The 22,202-nt window shown below is 37.7% G+C and overlaps 1 protein-coding gene across 9 annotated transcripts in view; it reads left to right on the top strand.

Moving 5' to 3' along the window:
• Positions 1-22,202, top strand: part of LOC121954249 (LIM domain-binding protein 3-like) — a 46,634-nt gene that overhangs the window by 20,294 nt on the left and 4,138 nt on the right. Inside the window, exons 4-9 of one of the 9 annotated variants that reach the window (XM_042501600.1) lie at positions 2,179-2,248; positions 3,686-3,876; positions 14,538-14,707; positions 15,430-15,475; positions 20,149-20,244; positions 20,640-20,696. In XM_042501600.1, the coding sequence (XP_042357534.1) occupies positions 2,179-2,248; positions 3,686-3,876; positions 14,538-14,707; positions 15,430-15,475; positions 20,149-20,244; positions 20,640-20,696 (630 nt within the window). Of the gene's footprint in view, positions 1-2,178; positions 2,249-3,685; positions 3,877-8,217; positions 8,241-10,721; positions 10,896-14,537; positions 14,708-15,429; positions 15,476-20,148; positions 20,245-20,639; positions 20,697-22,202 lie in introns of all 9 variants that reach the window. The other 8 variants (XM_042501602.1, XM_042501601.1, XM_042501605.1 and 5 more) reach the window with 8 other exon arrangements.

Raw genomic sequence — 22,202 nt, 5'->3', positions numbered from 1 at the left:
GACAGTTCACCCAAAATCAAAACATTTTCCACTTAACAGATTGTTTTGGTGTGAGCTGCTGAGTGCTGGAGATGTCGACCTTCTCTCCAATATAATGGAACTAGACGGCACTCAAAGCGCCAAAAACACATTTTAAAAACTCAACAGCGATGTCTCTTTGCAGAAATAATGACCCGGTTCCTGAAGATAATCCACAGACGTTGCGAGCAGCTTCATGTAGGAACTGTTTTCTTTCCACTGAAACTGTCAACTGTAATCAACATGCAGAATGTAAAATTTGTGTCCCTCGTCCAACCTTTTCTTCAATACAATTACCAGAAAATCCTCTTTGCATCGTACGCCCAAGCAGACGGACACATAACTTTGGATGTTATCATGTAGCAGATACATCGAAACTTCATGTTTCAACAGTGCTGTGGTTACTTTTCAGCTCAAAAAAGTATGGTTATGGTTCAGGTACAGACTCTACACAGTCCTCAAAGGTATGCAGCGATATCTTAGTAAAACACAAGTGCTTTTCTGGCACTTTCCCAGCAGCAAACGCAGTGATGTCTTTGTAAAAAAAACGACTCTTAATGGCACTATCTCTGCAGGAAATGCAGAGCTGTCTCTGTAAAAAACAACCGCTTTTTGTTGCAGTATCCCAGCAGGAGTTGCAGCAATGTTACAGTAAAAGAAAACAAGTGCCCCGGTGGAAAAACAGCAATGTCTTGGTTATAAAAACATTTTTGTGGCACTAGTCCAGCAGGAAATAAACTACGTCACTTTATAAAAGTCGATACTATCCGTATGAAACATGCAAATGTAACATATTCATGGTTTGCAGAGTGAACATTTGCTTGTGGTGACTGAGCTGTTTTCTTCCACTTGTTATGATGTTGCTGAGTTCATCTGAGCTGAATTCTCCTGCAGACGGGTCGGCTTTTATCAACATGTTACATGAACTCTTTGAAATACTTCTTGACCATGAAGCACACAGTTTCTTTAAGTGTGCCCTGACCTTCCCCTCCTTTTATTTGTAGCTGAAAAGGTTTGAAGGTTTTTCTGTTGCTGCCTAGTTCTTCCGGTGAATAAGAGATGTTCACTCAGAGTCGCTGTTTATTTTCTCTGAGCATCCTTCAGTTGATCCGTAAACACAGCGTTTCCGTCACGGTGACCCTCATACTGAAGGACCTCATGGATAAAATAAAAGGCCCGCAAACTGCTCATGGTTTCACATTCACACAACACAATCTTCGGAGTTTCAGTTTTTATTATATGAGATTATAAATAAGATTACATCAAAAAATAAGAGATGAGGTTTACTATTTTTCCACCTTAAATTGCAACATAAATTTGCAACTTACAGTACTGTGCTTTATTTTAGCAAGGTTATAGAGAAAATACATCTTTACTTCTCAGTAGTCTCTTTACTGAAATACAACCAGAACATACAGGAAATATGTCTGAAGTATTAAAAACACAAACATTTCACTTCAGCGGGCTAAAGCCGCAAGTATTTAGTGTGCTCTCTCTACACACTGACATGTTTTGAACTCTCTTTGGCAGACATGAGGTTTATAATACTAATCGTTCTTAATAGAGACACTGAGAAATATATATATATATATACATATATATGATCCAATAGACACTGTGGAATTGTATGCAAATACAGTTTATTTTCATGGATTATATTGATTCTGAATTTACAAGAATACTGTCAACATATCAGCCTTTTTAACCAGTGTGTCTGAGTTATGTGTTTCTGCGGACACGTAAGGAAGTGTTAATATATTATATTTCTTAAAGGGAGTTTGGTGTAATTTTTTTCCAGCAGGAGCAGGATGGAAAATAATCCCAAAAGGAATCTAGTCCATAATCTTGCAAAAAGGGACCCTGCAAAATACCCAAGTCTTTGCAAAGTCTTAGACCTTTTAAATACAGCCTTACTTTTTGTTTAGATGTCAAAGGAAGTCAGACTTTTAAAAGAATTATTTTAAAAAACAAAACCGTTCCTAGTAAAAAAAAATTCAACCTTCTCTGAACTAGTTGAAACTAAAGTGAACTGAAAACAAAAATTGAGACAAAAAAACAGAATAAAAAAAGAAAGTAATAACTGTAACTAACTAATATCACTTTCACAAAACAGTCGTCTCACATGAGGATCATCACCTCTGTTTTTTTTTCTCCCTGCAGGGCGAAGCGTCCCGTTATGATGCCGACACCGAGAATCGACGCTGCTATTCCCTTGATCCCTCACCAACAGGTAACTTCACCCATCATGCATTTCTGCACACAGCTGCAGATCCTCAAATCCACCGTGAGATTTCATTTCATGATGACGACAGAAAGACATTCAAATGTTATATTTTCACATCACAGTGCTCGACTGTCTGCTTTTATGGTAAATAGACTGTATTTATAGAGCGCCTCTCTAGTTTATAGCGTCTATTTAAAACGCTTCACCCTGCAGACGCCGCTGACCCTTTCACAATCGTACACTGGTGGCACAGCAATTTGGGGCTCCAAGGACGCAGACTTTACGACTGCTCTCCCCTCCGAGCCGCAGCCGCTCCGTTATTGTAAATTCGTTACTGTATTTTGTTTCTCAGCCAGCGAATCGTAGAGATTTGGCAGCATATATACAGATTAATTTTTCTTCCCAAAACAATAAAATCTGGGGGATTCAGCTCGGCCCTGATCTGCCAAAAGAAAACCAAATAAATGAAATGCTGCATGTGAGAGAGCAGAAAACACACACACACACACACACACACACACACACACACACACACACACACACACACACACACACACACACACACACACACACACACACACACACACAGTGGACTCCCTGCAGCGTCCATCCTCTCAGTTTCAGTCACACCGGTTCAACATTTTGAGATGTCGCCTCCTGGGGAAGAAAGACTTAATCCACGTTATCTGAGAAAATAAATAATAATACAACAAGACAGATTCGCCTGTATGTTCAAAAGTAACTGGATGAACCCAAAAATCTTCCACCAAAATAAAATGATCTTACATACATATACATAATGCTTAATACATATATAGACTGAAATAATTCTGATATGATATAAACAGTTTGAGACTGAGAAACAGTCAGAGATATTAACAAGATAATAATACTGTCTTTAATTATTTATGTTTACTGTAATATGATATTGAAAATATGACTCAAATGTCAAAAATAAAAGTAACATTTATTTTTAGGTTATAAAATGTGAACTAAACGTTATATAACAGGTGTAAGTTAGTGGGGACGGTAGTGGAGATGCTGATAATCACATTTTTAAAAAACTTGATTTTGTGTTTGTCCAGAGCACATTTGTTTTATGTTTAGCATGTTTTGCATTCTGGTGAATTTTAGGGGTTATTTTTTACCTTTTCTGCATCAACTTAAGGAAAAAAAAGTCTTAAATTTTGTCAAAATAAAGGTCCTCTGCTACATTTATGTTTTTATTAGGAAAGAGCGAAATCCACAAATACACCTATGGTGTTTGCAATTTTTAGAGTAATTTTAATTAAGAGTAATTAATAAAAAAAAACCCTCTTATTGTTTAAAAAAATAAGATATTAATAAGACAACACGTACAGTAGAGCTCTTAAATGAAACATATTGATCAGATACTCTGTGCTCCTCCCCTCCGTCTCCTCCCCCCTCCTGCTCCACCTGAAGCCTCAGTCAGTGCAGGTGAACGGCCGCCTGTCGGCCTGCAGCGCCTCCTCGGGGCCCGCAGAGGCCGACTCTCCCGGGAGGAGGGCGGCGGTCAGCCCCGCTCAGAGGAGGCAGTATAACTCCCCCATCGGCCTGTACTCAGAGGAGACTCTGAGGGAGATGGCAGCCGTTCAGGCGGGACGGCCGGCCGGGTACGTAGAGACGCAGAGGACGAGACGTGGCAGGAGTTTGTTTGTCAGAGGAGGAGCTGCTGATAGATGGAGGGAGTAAACAGCTGATGAGGAGGAGCTGCAGATCCACGTTTATCAGATCAGTGTCAGATTCTGCTGCTCCGTCACTTTTATGATTTTAATTCATGCTGTTTTTTTTAGAAAATAAGTAGTTTCATCACCGTTCAAATGCACCTCAGCCTCTATGTCAGTTAGTCAGTTAGTCAGTTAGTTAGTTAGTTAGTCAGTTAGTTAGTTAGTTAGTTAGTTAGTTAGTGCAGGACATAAGGGTCACAGAAGTGCACTTACTGTTAAAAAGTTTCTAAAAGAACCAGTTTTTTCTGTTCAAAATTTCCTCCAAGAAGGGGTTTGTTTAAACATGCTCATTAAAAATAAATAAAATAGTAAATAAATGAAAATTATATATATATATATATATATATATATATATATATATATATATATATTTTTTTTTTTTTTTTTTTTTTTAATAAAATAAAGATGAAAAAAAGGAATTAAAAATTAAAAAAAATATTAAGTTAATGTTAAAATGGTGGTTAAAAGGGGGAAGCATTTAGCAGAAACAGGAATCTACGTTAACAATAAAAGATTTCTTGCGGCCTCTCGTGTTCCCCTCTGTAGTTTGTTAAAATGTGGGCGACCTTTTATGGCTGTACATAAAAATTTAAAAAATTTAAAAATGTTTAAAGGTTAGAGAGGAAGAAATACATGGGGAAATAAAAAGGTAAATAAACAGATAAATGTAAGTGCTTTATTAAATCATGGGGTTGGTAGGCGCTGAGAGGGGGACAGTTAGTTATTTAGTTAGGTAGATCTTCATTTTGAACATGACAAATAAAATAGGAGAACAAAATGAAATATGAGCAAGAAAAACAAAATCAAAATACCCATCGGACACATTAACAAATTTTAAGTCCTTCATGTCTGAAAAGAAGCAGGAGGAAGCGAATACTCATCACATCCTTTTTTTTCAGTAAGTGAACGCGTCACTGCTCAAACTGCTGCGACGTTCAGACTTTCTTCACTTATTCTCAGTTTAGTACAAAATTAGCCTTTAATCCTACATTTCATCAGCCTGTTGTGTTAGACAGAGTTTAAAATATTATAATTATAATTATTATTATTTTGGTTTTAGGAGGAGATAATGCAATAAAACACCACGTGTTAATTTCTTAACTTGATTTGGTCCAAACCAAAATTAAAGGTGTGAAACATTTAAATCTTTGTGCGACAAAAAGACGTCACGTGGTTCACATCGTTTCTCACATCACAGGTGACCCAAACCTCAAACCACGGCAGCAGTTTTGGGCCTTAGTCTCATTAAAACCCAAATTTTTACTGTAAAAAAAAAAGACTTGGCTTTTTCTGAACCTCCAGCAGCTCCACCTCTGAGATTCCTGCTGTCTTTCAGCAACGTTGTCCTGCCATGTTGACCTCAGTAGAGACTCAGTAAGAGAAATATTTCATCTGATTTCAGAGTAAACTCCTCTAAACCTCCGCTGACCTTTAACCCCCCAAAAAAGGAGGAAAGTGGGCGCATCAGAACATTCAGTTTCCTAAAATCTCCCATAAACAAAACATGAACTACAACTAATAAATAATAACAGATCAGATTTATAAATAATGGAGTGCAGGGCTTTTTGCTGTAACAGAGTATTTGTACTGTGTACTATTACACAGCTGTGATGGTTTAAGAGTAAAGGTCTCGACCTGAAAAGTGTCCTGAGATAACTTTTGTTGTGATTTGGCGCTTTATAAATAAAACTGACTCGACTTGATGGGAGGGAAGTGTGTGAAACTGTTACCATAACTATTCATAATCACACACACACACACACACACACACACTCTCACTGTTACCCAGCATGCCTGTGGGGTTTCCTCAGTTCACAGTGTGATTCGGTTACTGTGTCACTGAAGAGGCCAAACACCTGTTGGTTCCTCTGGCTGCTGGTAAAGGTCAGGGAACCTTCTGGACACACACACACACACACACACACACACACACACACACACACACACACACACACACACACAGTCCGGCGGCCCTTGTCTTACTTCTGGACATTGACACTGCAGTGCGACACAGTCACTATCTTCCGAAATACACACAGGTCACAGGGGTCATTTCATCATTTTATCCCTTTAACCCTTTGAAACTCGGAGCGACATCAGTTAACTTGGAAATGTCTCATAAATACTGCAAGAAATTAGTGGAAATTAGTGGATGTGGATATGGATATAAAAGCTAGGGAAAAATATCCAAAAAATGATATTTCTTATTAATATAATGACGTATTTAAAATAATTTTTATAGAATTATTATAATTGTAATTTTAAGAATTATTTTTTAAAGTTTTCCCTATTTGTTGTTTTTCTGGAAAAAAAACTAAATTCAACCAAGTTTCAAAGGTTCAAAGGGTTAAAGCACAATCAGCCTTTTTCTCCATTCAAAGTTATAAATGCGTCTGTGTCTGTGAAACATCTGTTAGAGAGGAAACCTGATATATTTTTGGATTTTTTATAGCTTTTACACCGGTGAAAATGCAGATAGGCGCTGTGATACTGAGCCGTCTAATTTTGAACCTGCAGGTTTGATCTCTTTGTGAAAGCAGCTCCAGCAGAGAGCACAAACACACAAACATTAATCAATATGGAAATGTGACATTAACAAAAGCTCACAGCCTGAGGCACAAAAAAATCCTGCTGCTTTTATTTGAGCGTATTTATTCAATGTAGAAAAAAAAGATAACATACTGAAACAGGATACAGAGCTAAAAAAAACACACTTTCAAGCTATTTCTTCAACATCCACATTAGTGATCACAATATCGTTTTTATTTTTGAGGAACCCAAATGGTGTGTTCGGGACTTTAAGGAAAGCCTCACCCCCAAAATGATCATCTGTATCTCAGTTACTCGCCTCCTGTCACGTTTAATAACAGTTATTCTGCACCAAAACATCCGCTCACAAAATCACCTAAAACTTAACAGTTTAATCAACTTTTTATTTATCCAGACGTTTGCTCAGTACTTCACAAACGTACTATTTCGCTATTTTTAGCAAAATAGTAAAAAAAACGAGTTGAGCCACTATGGAAGTGCACACGTTTGAGCCTCCGAGCTCAAGGCCAGTAATCAAGCTGGGATGGATCTAGTACAGCTCATGTACTTTTAACGAGTTTGAGTGTCGTCTGAGTAAAAAGTATCGGTCGTCATGGTAACTCTCCTTTAGGTAGCTGTGTTCAGTGTCTCATGCTGCGTTCACACCACGAGCAGCACAGCAACAGGCTGCGAGTCGTTTTCAAAGGAGGGCGGTGACATGAAGCTACAAACTGACGCCGTGACGCACTTCAAACCACCCAAATAAGCTGTCGAGCATCAATTAATCCATTTGTTTTTGTTTCTAGCTGCGGTGCTGTGGATTTAGTGGAGTTATTATGCACTGGGGCGGCAAAATGTGACGTTAAAATGGGGTTTAGGCATTGATCAAAACCTTTAGATGAGTAGAGGTGCTTAGTTTTAAGTAGCAGACAGACAAATCCAGGACGATGTAACTATGTTAACAAGCGTTTCTGCAACGCTTCAACGACGACTCGGCCTGAATGATTCTGCTGGTCCACGTCATGAACGATATACAAAATTGTGGTTGAAAATGATCTGAAGCTCAAATTTAAGATGTTTTGTAAATAGTTTTCTGATAAATAATGAATTTAGCAACTTCTGATGAATCAAAATCAGCTTCAGGTTTAAAATAACGACTCTGTGATACATTTCCAGCTTCTGGTGTAAAATCTGTCCATTCTGAGTACAGATACAGATAACTTCGTTAATCAAACAGACACAGATACAGAAAAATGTACTCGCTCATCTCTTATTTCTTCACCGGAGGCATGCAAGAAAAAAGTATTTTCCATGAATTCAATGCAACATAAAAATGATCTTTTTTTAGCTTTCCTGAGAGGGTTTTAATGGCTCTGCTATTAACAGTGTATGCAATATAAACATCAATATGAACTGGTTATTTTTCTTTTACTGTTTTCATCATTAAATTTTGCGATCTGCACAGACTCTGGAGGATGTTTCACCTCCGTCGCTCTTCATTAAGAGTGTTTCTTCACTCAGATTCGTCTGCAGCCTCGAGGGTTTTGTGAGGATACTGGCTCCGTCTCTGACCTCTGACCTTTATTTCCTCCCTCTCTGTAGCAGAAGTCGTCCTGCTGACACAAAACAAACTGTGAATGTGTTTTCTAATGACTTCATGTCCTCTTTCTTCTGTCTCTCTGCTGTTGATCAAACAAGGTTTTCACCCCCGCTGCTCCAAAGTTAGTACCGTGTCCCGCTGCTGAGTGCTTCTTGTGTTTGCTCTGTTGTTTGGACCTTTTAAGGCATGGTGTGGTTCTGTCGGTGTCCAAGTGTCTCCAGCTGGGATAAAGTGCTGCCTGTGGCCTTTTTAAATCCTCGGTGCATCATTGTCCAATAATAGATAACGGGTAAAATTACCATATGCAAATATAAGCATGGTGGGGGTACAGTCGCCTCTGTTTGTGTCTCAACAAATTAGGACCCGGTTAAGAGTTTGTAAAAGACGTTTGACATGTTCAGGCTTCGTGAGTCTTTATTGATGGAGTTCCTCAGGGAAACGTGCAGTAAAAATCTAAAGTATAAATAGGTTATATTCTCTCTAATCGTTGTAACTATAAGTCACACTTTCTGGTGTTTTTTTATCCCTTTAAAGACAAAAATCGTGCTATAGGGCAGCTGGAAAGTCCTTTATTTGCACTGCCTCTAAACCTCTAAAACATGGAAAGAAGGCAATGAGCAACTTAACAAGAAATGGCCCAAAAATGAGAAAGAAATTAGTAAAAAGTTACAAGAAAATTACCTGGAAATAATAATAAAAAAAGAAGAAGAACCAAAAACAAACAGAGGAAAATTACATTAAGATAGAGGTTAAAATAAATAATAATAATAATAATGAAAAAAAATCTAGAACAGCATTATAGATATATAATTATCAGAATTTTTTTTTTCTAGACATTTCTCCAGTATCTTTTGGTAATATCTAATAATCCTCTCCAGTTAGTTTTCATTTCCTTGTTACCTTTTACTGTTGTTTTTTTTTTTTTTTTCAGTTTAATAATAAAAAGAAATAATAAAAAGAAAATCAAATAAAAAATAAAAAGAAATCAAACCAATTTTTCTCTGGTTTCAGAGATTTAAATGCTTGTGAAAAATCACAGAACATAACTGATGTATATCCAGATGTTAAAGTCTTCAGTTTCTTTCAAAACTGCTTCTCACACCGACACTAAAACTTCTGGACTCTATAAACCCTTTAATAACCGTTGGGTAAAATAAGCCTTGTGCTGCTAACAGTTACCCTGTCAATGTGTGTGTGAGACACTGTCCATGAGACCACTGCTGCACCTGTGACAAAGAAACAGAAACAGAGAGGCTGAGTGGATCAATACCCTGCACGGCTGTGCAGTGGTATTTGCGGTAAAGTTGCAGTGATTGGACAAAATTGAAAGGCCGTGTAGAATTTACAGTGATTGGCTAATTTCACATGAATTGTTGCGATAGCAACCTCAATTCCCAGAGGGACGTGGCATCAAAACGTCACACCCGTCTTGCCGTTGATTCCGTCTTCCCAGCTGTCCCTTTTACACAGACACCAGTTTCAGTGCTGCTTCTTCATCTGTTGCCGGTTCAAAGGCGAATCTCCTGTTTGCATAATCAGACGTTATCTACAGACCAGCAAGGCGGCATAATGGATCAATATTCCCAAGATGAACAGGCAGTGTTAAAGAGGCTTTTGAGCTTAGTTTGAAATGCAGAGAACACCAGATGGACGGAGTTTATGGGAAAGTCAAGGTGTGTTTGTTTAACTTTGTAGAATCATAAAACCCGCCTGGTTCTCCGAGCAAGTAAAAAAAAACAAAAACAGTAGTTTTCTGCCAAAGTCAAGTCTTCTGTCAGAACATTTTGCCTGTTTTGTGTGTTCAGTGAGTGAATGTGCATCGTTATGGTTTGCTGTGTGTTGCAGACTGAAAAAGTGACTCATGCAGAGACTGATGGCGTCTTTAAACTAAAGAGGCAAATGACTCTCCTGCTAATGAAGTAGCAGCGAGTTAATTATCCGTCAGAATCCCCTCTGGGGGGTTTTGTGGACGTTTTTTTGCTCCTTTGCTGTTTGTGGTGTGCTGATTTGCTCTGCATGCATCCTCAGACACGTTCATATACTATAATAAAAAATAAATCCCGGCTGTGTTTCTGGTTGGGTACATTTGTCTGTTTGGTATTTAAGTAAAGGTCACTGCGCGGCGGGGTTCCCGTTGTATAGTCTGAACGTGCACGAGGTTTGAATAATGTTTGAAAACGAGATCCAACTTGTTCTCGAGTGTTCAGGGTCTGCTGTGTTTGATGGGTTTGTTTTTTCCTGCTTGTTTTTGTTATTTTAGAGGACTTATGTTGTCTTCCATAAAGCAAGATAAATAAAGGAAGGTGCAGGCGATGAGGGAACTTTCATACATCAAATTATCATCATTAGACCCATTTTGTTTGTTGTTTTTATTGCGGAAATCGAACCTAAAAATCTTCAGTCTTGTGTGTAGTGCATTGCTGTGAGCATGACCGGTCTGGATTTTTTCGTCTTTCTAACACAAACTGCGTCAGCTCCGTCTCCCACCGTCTCGTTTCCCGCCCTCACAAACGTCCCTCTACCTTCTCCTCCTCCTGTCCGTCCTCCGTCCTCCTTCCTTCCCTCTACATCACCAACACGCCGCCCCTCCTGCTCACAACAGCCCCGGCTTCAACCCCGCCGCCCTCCCCTCCCATAAGCCCATCGAGGTGAAGGGCCCCGGCGGCAAAGCCACCATCATCCACGCCCAATACAACACGCCCATCAGCATGTACTCGCAGGACGCCATCATGGACGCCATCGCAGGGCAGACGCAGGGGAAGGGGCATGACGTTGGGTAAGAGCACCTCCTCCTCCTCCTCCTTGGTTATCCTCCTTGTTATCCTCTTCTGTTGTGTTCCTCCTCCTCTTCCCCATGTACTCCTCTCCCTCCTCTTCCTCACCGATGTGCCATCCTGCTTCCTTTTTCCAAATGAGTTCCTCAGTAACGAGTCCTAAAACTCGGAAATGAATTAGCACTTCAGCACCTCCAGTTCCCTCGTCTCAAAGTCAGTGGGGTTTTTTTGATGGATTTTTGTTTAAAGGCCTGAAATGAGGTCTGTTATTAACACAAGCAGATTTTCCCATTTTTTTCTGCAACATAAAATGCATCATTAAATACCACAAATGTGAATTTTGAAGCTGTTATGTGTCTTAAAAAAAGCAGTTGTTAACAAGTGGCTAAATGAGATGACGGGATGTCGTCACGTTAACTTTAAAGCCTCGTACTGGTGCTGATATTAAACCAGGCAACTGTGGTCTAGTTTGTTTTTAGCCTAACGTTACCTTTACTGTGTGGTGCTCATTTATTTTATTATTATCTGGCTGAACAAAAGTGTAAGTATCATAAACATTTGTTTGCCACAGAGCTTATTTTCTGCAGTGATCTAAAATCCAATGGAAAAATCCCAGAGACTTTTCGAGCAGGGAACCAGTGCAGAGCTCGCTTCCACATTAGTCTACAGAAAACCGTCATCCCTGGGACTACTTTCTCCTCCTCGTCTTCCTCTTTACTGTCCTCCTCTCTTACGTTTATATACAACCACTATTCCAAAAAAGAATGATCAAATACTAGCGTATTTTGCAAAACAAAATACTTCTTCAGCAAATCAGATTTTATAATTTGAAATTTGAATTCAGAGTACTTTTTTATGGCTGCACGAATGTAAGCCTATTTATCTTTACTCCTGTAAGATTCTCCTCCTCTCTGAACCATCATTTATATACTCATGATTAAAAACACATAAAACTCCTCCATTTACAGGTCCAGAGTGCAGGATTTAGGGAGATATGTTGGCAGAAACGGGGTGTCATATAACAAGTATGTTTTTTTTCATGTATTTTTCTGAGCAGGAGAATTTTCTGTTGGTTGAAGCTTGCGATCCTCACAGCTAAAGACCCTAAATCTTACACACCAGACCTTTAAATGTTGTTGAATACATTACAGTTAGCGGTTGTGCTCCCCTATTCGGCAAAATATATTGGTTGTGTATAAATTTGTTCTTGATTCTTCTTATTTTTCCTCTTTGGTCTTTGCTCTGTGTGGTTTTATGTTTCCTCTTCCCTCTAAGCACATGGATGATGATGGACATTACAGAAATAATCACAATTACTCTCCTGTCTTTGCACCGTCCTCTCCCTCCTCCTCCTCCTCCTCATCCTCCTCCTCTTCCTCCCGTGTCTTTTGAAATCAGTCTGCATCATATCAGCCTGCATTAGTTTTAAAAGTTTATCTGGTTGTTTTAAGTTTGAACTTTGTGGTTTCTGAGGGTTTGAAGAAGATTGAAGAAATGCAGCTTCAGTGTTTTTGGTTGTTTGATTGTTTGATTGTTGGACGTTTTGAGGCGGTTTGTTTGTGGTGGATTTATAGTTGGTGCCGCTGCAGCAGCTGCAGTGTTTGTGCTGCTGTGGTGACGGTGTGAGTTGAAGTATTAGATGCATTCAGTCAATAACAGAGTCTCTGAGCAGCCGCACATTCAACTTATTCAGATACAGGTTTACTGTTCCCTAATCTCAGACATCATTTTAGAAATAGAGCGTGGTTTACGTAGTTTACTTGGACATTTTCTAGACATGCATCCAGACGAAAGGCACGAAACTCTTTTAAACTCGGTCTGCATGATCATGACAGCGTATTGTGTGCAGTCTACGTTACGTTAATCATTGATACCTGTGTAAGTTGGCTTGATTTCTTTCAAAAACATGAGAGCGACAAGCAGTTTAACAAGAAATGAACCAAAAAATAGCAATAAATTAGTAAAAAGTTACCAAAAACCACCTGAAAAAAAGCCAAAAAAGGGGGGAAAAATACCCCAAGAAATGGCTAAAAAAAGATTGTAATTCATTTTATTTGGTAGCATAATTTTAAATCTATGATTAAGATAATTACTAAAATATTTCTGTGGACATTTTCCAAGCAACTTAAGAAATGTCTCAAAATTTAGTTAAAAAACTTTAAAAAGTTACAAGAAAATTACCTTAAAGAAGAGAGAAAAAGACAAACAAAAAAGTCAATTACCCAAATACAAAACATCATTTTCACAATTTTAAGTATAGAATTAAGAAAATTCTGAATATAGTTCATAGTAAAATAAAAAAAAGCCTTTTCAGATAATTTCTTTGTCACTTTTTACTTTTTTTTTTTCATTTTTCGGGGCATTTTTTGCCAAGTCCCTCACTGTGTTTTTTCCTGTGTTTTTGAAAGAAATCAAGGTTGAAAGAATGAAGGTTTTATTTAAGTTTCAGATGCGATGCACACTTTGATATAACTTTAGCTAACTTTAGTGGACGCCTCATCTTCATCCTACAAATGTAAGTCTGACAAACTTTGCAGAACAAAAAAGTGAAAAGATTTATGAATTCAGCTTGACACAGGTTGGTAATTTAGGGTGGGGGAAATATCCCTAAAAAGACACTAGAATGAAAGTTCAGCTGGAAATAAAGAAACAAAGCCGCACATACAACATTATTTATTGAGGACACTGATATCTATCGAGAAAATCTATTAATTATCGTGAATTATTGTTTTTCATACGCTAAATTGCAGTTTTTCTCCCTGAGGCGTCAGAGATTCATCTTGTTGTTGTCGTATTGTTGTGGTGTGTTGTGGTAATCATGGAGAAATGATTACTGCCGTGTTCCTCTTCCTCCTTCTCTTACACTAACAATCAATTTTCCATCCTGTTTGAAAATTGCATCAGGTGATTTGCTGCAGTGTGTGCATGAAAAACAATAGCTTTTGTTTGGAAAACAAAACATTGAATTGCTGCAGACGTCTACACGCACTCTTCATCCTCCACACTTCACTTTCACACCCAGATGAACTGACTTGAAATGAAATGTTAGCCTGAAACAAACCATCGAGCCGTGAAGCTTCACTGGAAAACCAATTACAGTCCTGTTACAGTTTGTTACGCTCGTCCTCCTCATTGTCTCTGCGGTCAACAAACTCATTTACTGAGAGTCAGAAAATCAAACTAAACAGACAATAAAACTTCTGTTTGTGGAAGAAACTAAAAAAACAGAAAACTGAATGTTCTGAGCTCCTTTTCTCCTCCTTTTCTTGGTTTATTTCTGCTCATTATGTGTCTAAAAATCAAACATCTAACCTAAAACATGTTGTATTTATGTTTGTTCCCATCTTTTGCATCCACTCTCATTTTTATCATCTTTGTTTTCATATCATGCAAAATCAAATCAACACCAGCTCAATATTGTGATCTTTTTTTTTCATTTCTATTTTGTCATCTCATGCAAGATCAAGCCAACATTTTGCTTGTGTGACTTTTTGGAAATCATAAAAACATTTTAGCGCTCCAGGTTTCAGTGAAAAGGCAGCAGGGCATCCAAAACTTTACCACCCAAAACTAAACCTTTCCCCAAGAGTCCACTAACAGACCACGTTTGGTGTTGGCTTGGTTTGGTGTCGGGGGGTTTGCAGTCTTCTCCCAGTTAGAGACGGTCTCGTAGACAGCGCCTCCCCGGTCTATCAGGCCGTCCAGAGTGCAGAGAGGGACCCGGACCTGGGCGAGTGGGGCCGCCGCAGCGCTGCAGTCAACATGCAGTCCAAGTCCTTCCGGGTCCTGGCTCACATGACCGGCACCGAGTCCTGTAAGTTTCCTCTTCCTCATTTCATTATTATTTTTCTGTACTTTTATGTATTTTAGTATACTGAAAGACTGAAGATTCAAAAGACTTATGTCTATCATAAAGGGACAGAAAATTTCTTTCAATTGGGGCTCAAACAACGTAAAAAAAAAAAAGCACCCACACCCATGAGATTCACATAAAATCACACAACATCAATAAAAACACGTGTGCAAAGCTACATTAAAAAGTAGTGACTATTTTTCTCATGTATAAGCCAGTTTACCAATGAGCAAATTAAAGAAGAGTACAAATACATTGGAAATTTAGTATAATTTTAATTTACCAAAAACTAGACATGGCACAATGTTAATCGACCAAAAACAACAGAAATGATAAAAACAAACCACAAATAACATGAAATAAAATAGATAAAACAAAAATTAAAAAGATAAAATATGTAAAAAGAAGTAAAAGAAATCAAAATAATTGTTGTGCATTTGACTTTAAATAAATAACTTGAAGCAGAAAAAATCAGAACATTTTTAAACTTGCTGAGGACAAAAATGCAGGACAGAAGAAGCTCATAAAATCCTGTAAAATAATCAGTTAAAGGAGTTTTTCCACTGCTCTTCTTTTTAATTTGTGCTTTTATTAAAGTTCAGTGACCTGCAACATTTATTAAAACTTTAAACTGAGGATGCTCCCTGACGTTTGCTCTCCGCTGTGTTTTCTGTGTGTTACAGCACCAGGAGAGGAGGAGGAGGAGGAGGCTGTGAGGAGGAGGAGCAGGTAGGCAGCAGAGCTCCGTCAAACAGCTGCTGACCCCCCCGGCTCCCCACCCGTACACTCTGCCCCCCCCCCGCACACCCCGCCCCGCCCCCCCCCCCTCCTCACCGCCCCTAAAGGTCCCCGCTGTGCACCGTAAGATAACCAGCTGCTCAGGTCAGACCTCTAAAATGTTCTCGAACGTTCAGGTAAACTCTTTTAGACTCTTATTTTGAAATGCAGCAGCTGGGGAGAATAATTAAGCACATTTACTTTGCAGCAGATTAATTCAATTAAATCAATGATTAATTTAAGTAAAGATGTGGTTTTACCAGCAGGGGGAGCTGCAGGACTGATAAGTCACCTCCTCGTGTCACTGTGGCCTCTCTCATTTGGATACATCTTAAATAATTATTAAAAAAAATAAGCTCAGATACGAAAAACTGCAAAATAAAAACATTAAAGTTTATACACACTTATTTATTTATTAAGGAATTGTTCGCAATTGTTAAGTTTCTTTTTTCTAAAAAATATTTAAACAAAACATAATCAATGAATTAATGATTAGGTATGTTTATTACAGTGTATATATTAACTAAAATTAGCTCTGCAGATTTACCAGCTGCAAAGTTAACGTGATAAACACATTAATGCATCAACAATCATAATCAAATAATAGTAATCTGAGATGTGCCATTCTGCTTAATAAGTACTTTTACTTTTGGTGCTTAAAGTATTTTTGACACTTCTGTACTTTTACTTAAGTAAGATTTGAATGCAGGTCTTTTTAAGTATTTTTACATCAAAGTATTTCTACTTACTGAAGTGAAAGACCTAAAGTATTTCTACCACCTCTGCAGGTTAATAATATAGTAAATTTATTAACATATTACAATATCTAAACCAAATGTATTACTCATGAATTGCAGAAATCTCATTTCAAGGTTAAAAAGTGATTTAAAAAAGACAAAAAAACACAATTTTTGGAAAATATTCAGAGGCAGCAGCTGTTTCTTCAGCTAGTCGAACCAAAACGACACCAAACTGTAACGACAGCACACAAAAGCTTTGAATGGAGTCTTTCTGTATTGATCAAACTTGGTATTGATTGATTAAAGAGCGTTAGAGCATTTTGGCCTGTTTGTGATCAGGGGAGCAATAACGGGGGAGACAGTCTCCAGCATGAGGAGCATAATTCCAGTTATATTATATATTTACATTAATAATAGATTTTAATTCCTGGATTACAAACCCGACAAGAAACTAATATCAGAGACCAAATATGTGTCCTGACAAACATTTTATTTCTGAGTAATAACCCCTACGTTTTCTGTAAAATCAAGAAATTTGAGGCACTTTTATTTTCATGCCACTTTCTATTTCTACTCCTTTACATTCATCTGACCGCTTTAGTTCATTCATAAATGAAGTTTTTTTTACACAAATCACAAGTCAATTGATCGATTAGTCAGATGACAGAAAATAGATGTGAAACTTTTGACTGTTGACGTCACATTTCATGAAAAAACATTTCAAGGATCCAGATTTGCTACTTTTTTTCATTCAATATTTGTAATTTATGAGAAATAATGTTGAGATCTGGACTGTCGGATGGTCAAAACAAACATTGAGAAGGTTTTATTTTAGGCTCTAGGAAAGATTCAGAGGTCCAGTGTGTAGGATTTTAGGAGGATATATCGGCAGCAATGGAATATACTATAATTAGTATGTTTTCTGTGGTGTTATATCACCTGAAAATAAAAATAGCTGTGTTTTCATTACCTCAGAATGAGCTGTTTATATCTACATAGGCAGTGGGCATTCACAATTTTGCGTTTTCACATTTTCACGCCGGCCACTGCAGTTAGAAGCCCCTCCATGATGAGCTGTGTAGGAAAAACAGGGGTTTTTTTATGTGTGAAACTGCGTTAATTAATGTTTTTACCAATTTAATCACTGGGTTTGTTTGTTTTGGATATGAAGAGGCATCTGCAGATAATTTAGCTCCCGGTAAAAAAAAAGAAAAGTGAGCAAACATTAACTGGACTTAACGACGTAACGTCAAATTTATTCAGTATTCAGACCGGTTTTAATCACCTGGTCTGTTTTTTTTTTTGCGGAGGAAGAGACTTCTGCGGATAATTCGGCTCCCTGTAAAAACTTCCTGAACAACAAATACTGAACTATTTCTAAATTGGAAGATTTTCAGCTGGTTGTAATCTGCAGTCCTCACCACTAGAGGCCCCTAAATCTTACACACTGAACCTTTAACACTGAAACCAGAATCCACAACAGTTTTCTTCTGCTGCCTTCAGACGCCTTTCACAAACATTCAGACCTTAGAAACATGAGCAAATTGGTTTGATTTCTTAAAAAAAGGGCAAAAAGGGCAACTTGTAATGAAATGCCCCACAAATTGCAAAAAAAGAGAAAGTGAGAGAATCATTAGAGAATTAAAATATTAATGATTATTATAATTATACATTTTCAGTGAGGTTAAAGACATATATTTATTTATCTTTTTGTTGTTTTATTTTAGCATTTTTTAGGTAATGTCCTGTTTTTGTTTTTTTTTTTATTTCTGGTTATTTTCTTGTAATCTTCCACCAATTTCTTACTAATTTTTGTCATTTTTTAATTTGTCATTTCCTTCTTCTTTTGTTTTTGAAAGAAATCAAGCCACTTTTCTTAGTTTTCAAAGGGTCAAGAATCATTAAAAACAAAACATCCTTTCAAAAAATAACCTTGAGTTTGAGTTTTTAAGTACAGAGTAAATAACGCTTTTTTTTTTTTAGCTAATGAATTATTTAGGATGCGTGTTTCTTGTCTCCTGTTGCTCTCTGTTTGTTTTTAGCTGCTGTTGTTGTCAGTGTTTGTGAAACACGAGCCGAGCTAACCGAGGGTGCATCAGAGTGTGGAGGTCTGCTCTGAGAGGACGGACAAACCTTTTAACCCTCCTCCTCCTCCTCCTCCTCCTCCTCCTCCATCCTGAACACTGATGGATGGAGCTCTCTCTGCTCCGCACACTTATTTAATCATCCCTCCATTATGCACAATCGATCCCTGCTGCCTCCCCCACCCTCACCTGCCTGTTTGGGCTAAAATACAACCAGATCGCCCCCCCACCCCCACCGTCTCCGTCAGTCCGTATGCGTCGAGCAATGACTCAACATGAATCAATAGGAGCAGAGGTCGAGCTTTTATCCGCCAATAAAGACAGTGAGGTTTTTCCTCTTTGTCTCTGAGTCGTCCTGAAGGAGGCGTCTCGGATGTGACTCGCAGAGATAAAACACAAAGGAATATGTGTTTTAATAAATCTTAAAAATACGACAGTCGTCTGAACTGAACACCTGTAGATCGTTTAGAGGATTAAAAATGTAAAGTTTTCTTTACATGTTGATTTAATTCAGCTGTTTAGTATTATTATAATTATGAATAAACTACTTTGATTAAAAAGTAGCCGTGTGTTTCAAACAACACAATGTCTTCCTCCACTTCTCCTCCAAGTCAGTAAAACTTTCTTTGTAAAGCCTTTTTTTATTTTTTTTTGCTTGTGCAGCTGAAAATGCTTCACAGATGACTGATCAGCTGATAATAATAGTGTAGTTGTAAGATTTAAACAATTGGAGAACAAAGTGCATGACAAATAAAAATTTTATAATAATAATATAATATAATCCACTAATAAATTGCGATGCGTTACTATAGATTAAACTACACAACAGTTTAAAAAGTACTTAAAATGAGCTCCACCTTTACCAGCTGCAACATTAAAGTGATGAACACATTAATGCTTAAATCATTATAATCAAATAATATCGAACATATTGATCTGAAATGTTGTGCAAACAAAACTGCAAATTGTTGTTGTGTTTCAGGATAAAACAGATAACAAAGTAATAAAAGAACTGACTGGTTACTTCATAGTATAAGGTTTTTTTTTAACCCTTTGAAACCTGGATCGACATCACTTTTCTTGTGCTGCGTTCAGACACCTCTCACACACATCTAAACCTCCTAACTGAGCACATTGGTTTGTAAAAAATTCAATGAGCAACTCGGCAAGAATTGTTCTAAAAAATTACATTGAAATTATTAGATTTTATTAAATTAATTATTTTTAAAAAAGCTAGGAAAAAAATGTCCAAAAACAGCTATATTTATAATTATCATAAATATATAAATTTAAAATGATTATTAAAGCACTTATTTCAGGCCATTTCATTGTTTGTTTGTTTTTTTTAAACTTTTTTTTCCTTGTTGTTTTTGCTAATTTTTAGGTAATTTGCTATTTTTTTGGGGTAATTTCTTCTTAAATTACTAACTGCATTCTGTCCATTTCTGAGAAAGAAATCAAATCAGTTTGTTTGCGTTTCAAAGGGTTAAGGTCTCTTTTTTTGCAAATGAAACTTAACTTTGGAGTCAAAGGAATAAAAATAGAAAAATAAAACACCACATTTTCAGCCTGAGCCATGTGCAATGTGCATTTGATTTGTGCATGAGACGATAACGAGCTTGATGATCCTCTTCTCTTTGTGTGCTTTCTCTAATCTGATCAGACAGTATATATACAGTATACATGTATGCATGCAGGGTGCTGAGGACTGCATGTGTACACATATAAACGCGTATACTGTGTATTATATCATGACTCCAGCTTCCTCTCACTGTTGCTCCTAACGCTTCCTGTGCTTTAGCCCTACTGAGCATGTTCAGGCTTCTGCCGACGCTGCCCCCGCCGCTCCGCAGCCTCCGGAACCTGCTCCCGCTTCACCTGGCCACGCCCCTTACAGGTAACCAATCACACCTCATTCAGCTGTTTGGGTTTTGATGCGACTCACAGATTTCTTCTCCCGGAGGATTTTGAGTTTGTGGTCAGGCAGGTGTGTTGCGCTCAGTTGGGACTCACAGGATGTCAGTGAAAAGAGCTTTCATGTGTTCGTTTGTTGGCTCCCTAACGGCGCTGATGGTGCGCTGAGTGAGACGAACTTCGTTGGTTTATTTTAGGGCTTTTTTGGCTGTTTTGTGGGCAGCAGAAAGACAGCTGAAAACATTCACTAAGAAACACAAAACACTGAAAGGTGGTTAGAAAACATCTCACCGAAACGTCACCAGCACTGACCCTGGTGACCTTCAGGATGCAGATCGTCATGGTTACCTCTGCTGTTGTTGTCTCTACACCCTGCAGCCTGAAGCGTCACTCTGCAGCTGGTTACGGACTCCAGCACAGAGCTGCAGTCTCCAGGTACCGACACCTGCGGGGGTCGAGTCAAACGCGTTTCATTCGCTTCACGCTGCCTCTTTCTCTGCGCTACGTAACACACCTGCCATCAAACGGAGGCTTCTTTATCTTTGCAGAGCCATGAGTGGATTCAAGGCCTCAGTATGCTTCAACTTAACTCGTGTTTGATCTTGTCTAAAGTGGTCTGAAGTCCTCAATGGAGGGTGAGATGAAAAGACTATTAACCCTTTAAAACCTGGACTTTATTTGATTTTTGATGTCTTTAAAAAAAAAAAAAAAGGCGGTAATTAACTTGGCAAGAAACATCCTTCAAATTGCAATTAAAAAAAAAAAGTGCAAATTACCTAAAATATATATTTATATATATATATATATATATATATATATATATATATATATATATATATATAGAGAGAGAGAGAGAGAGAGAGAGAGAGAGAGAGAGAGAGTTTTAAATAAAAAAATCTTGTAAACTATATTATTATGTTGAAAAGAAAATATAAAGAACATATATATATAGATGTATATATAAACGGCTCATTCTAAGGTGACAAAAATAATAATATATTCCATTTCTGCCAATATATCCCGCTAAAACCTACACAGTGGATCTTTAATGCAGCTGGAATCTCAATCCAAAAACATCAGATATAATAGAAAAACACTGACAAGGAAAATTTTACTGCAAAATCAATACTTTTTCTTTAAGTACGCTTTGCTGATATGTTTTAAATGCTGGATTTTTACTTGTAGTGGAGTCAGATTATTAAGATAAAATAAGATTACCCTTTAGTCCCACAATGGAGAAATGTGCATTATTACAGCAGCAAAGGGATATCGAAACAAGGTATGCACAAGATAAATTAAGCCAAAAGAAAAATATAAATACCATAAACAAGACACAAAACTCAACAGTGTGGTGTTAGTACCTGAAGTTAATGATATAAATACTGTGAATACTTTCTGTGTCTTAAAAATAAGTTTTGTGAAGAATGAAAAGTGACTGGGGAAACTTGATTCGGTCATCACTAACGAAGTTTTAGACGCTGTTAGACGATCTAACGAGCACTTACTTCGAAGCATACTGAGACCTTCATTTAAAGATGGGTGACCCTGGTGGGAACTGAACACCTAACGCCGACAGTGTTGGTGCATCGCTCAGCTGCGAAACCATCTAACTGATGAGTAACACCTTCACCTTTTCATCAGCAGAGTAACACGCTGAATCTCTCCTAACTGACCCTGAAGGGTCAAAGTCCGGCTGTCACATTTATATCTTTATTTTATTGTCAAGGCACTGACACTCATTTCTTACATGCTGTTTTTTTCAGCTTCTTTATTTAGATTTACACTAACTTTTAAACACACTGTGTTTGTATTTTGTGCTTATACAAAGGTGAGATGTTCACAACGCAGGAAACACTGATCTGTTGATTTGCAAACTGTGAAGCTGAAAAGTGAATGTTTGTTCACATTTAGGTTAAATCTAACAGCATTTTGACACTACAG

The sequence above is a fragment of the Plectropomus leopardus genome, chromosome 15 (genome assembly GCF_008729295.1).
Source record: "Plectropomus leopardus isolate mb chromosome 15, YSFRI_Pleo_2.0, whole genome shotgun sequence".
Lineage (NCBI taxonomy): Eukaryota > Metazoa > Chordata > Actinopteri > Perciformes > Serranidae > Plectropomus > Plectropomus leopardus.
Note: the sequence above shows the minus strand (reverse complement) of the source record. Positions and strands in the feature narration are given on the sequence as shown.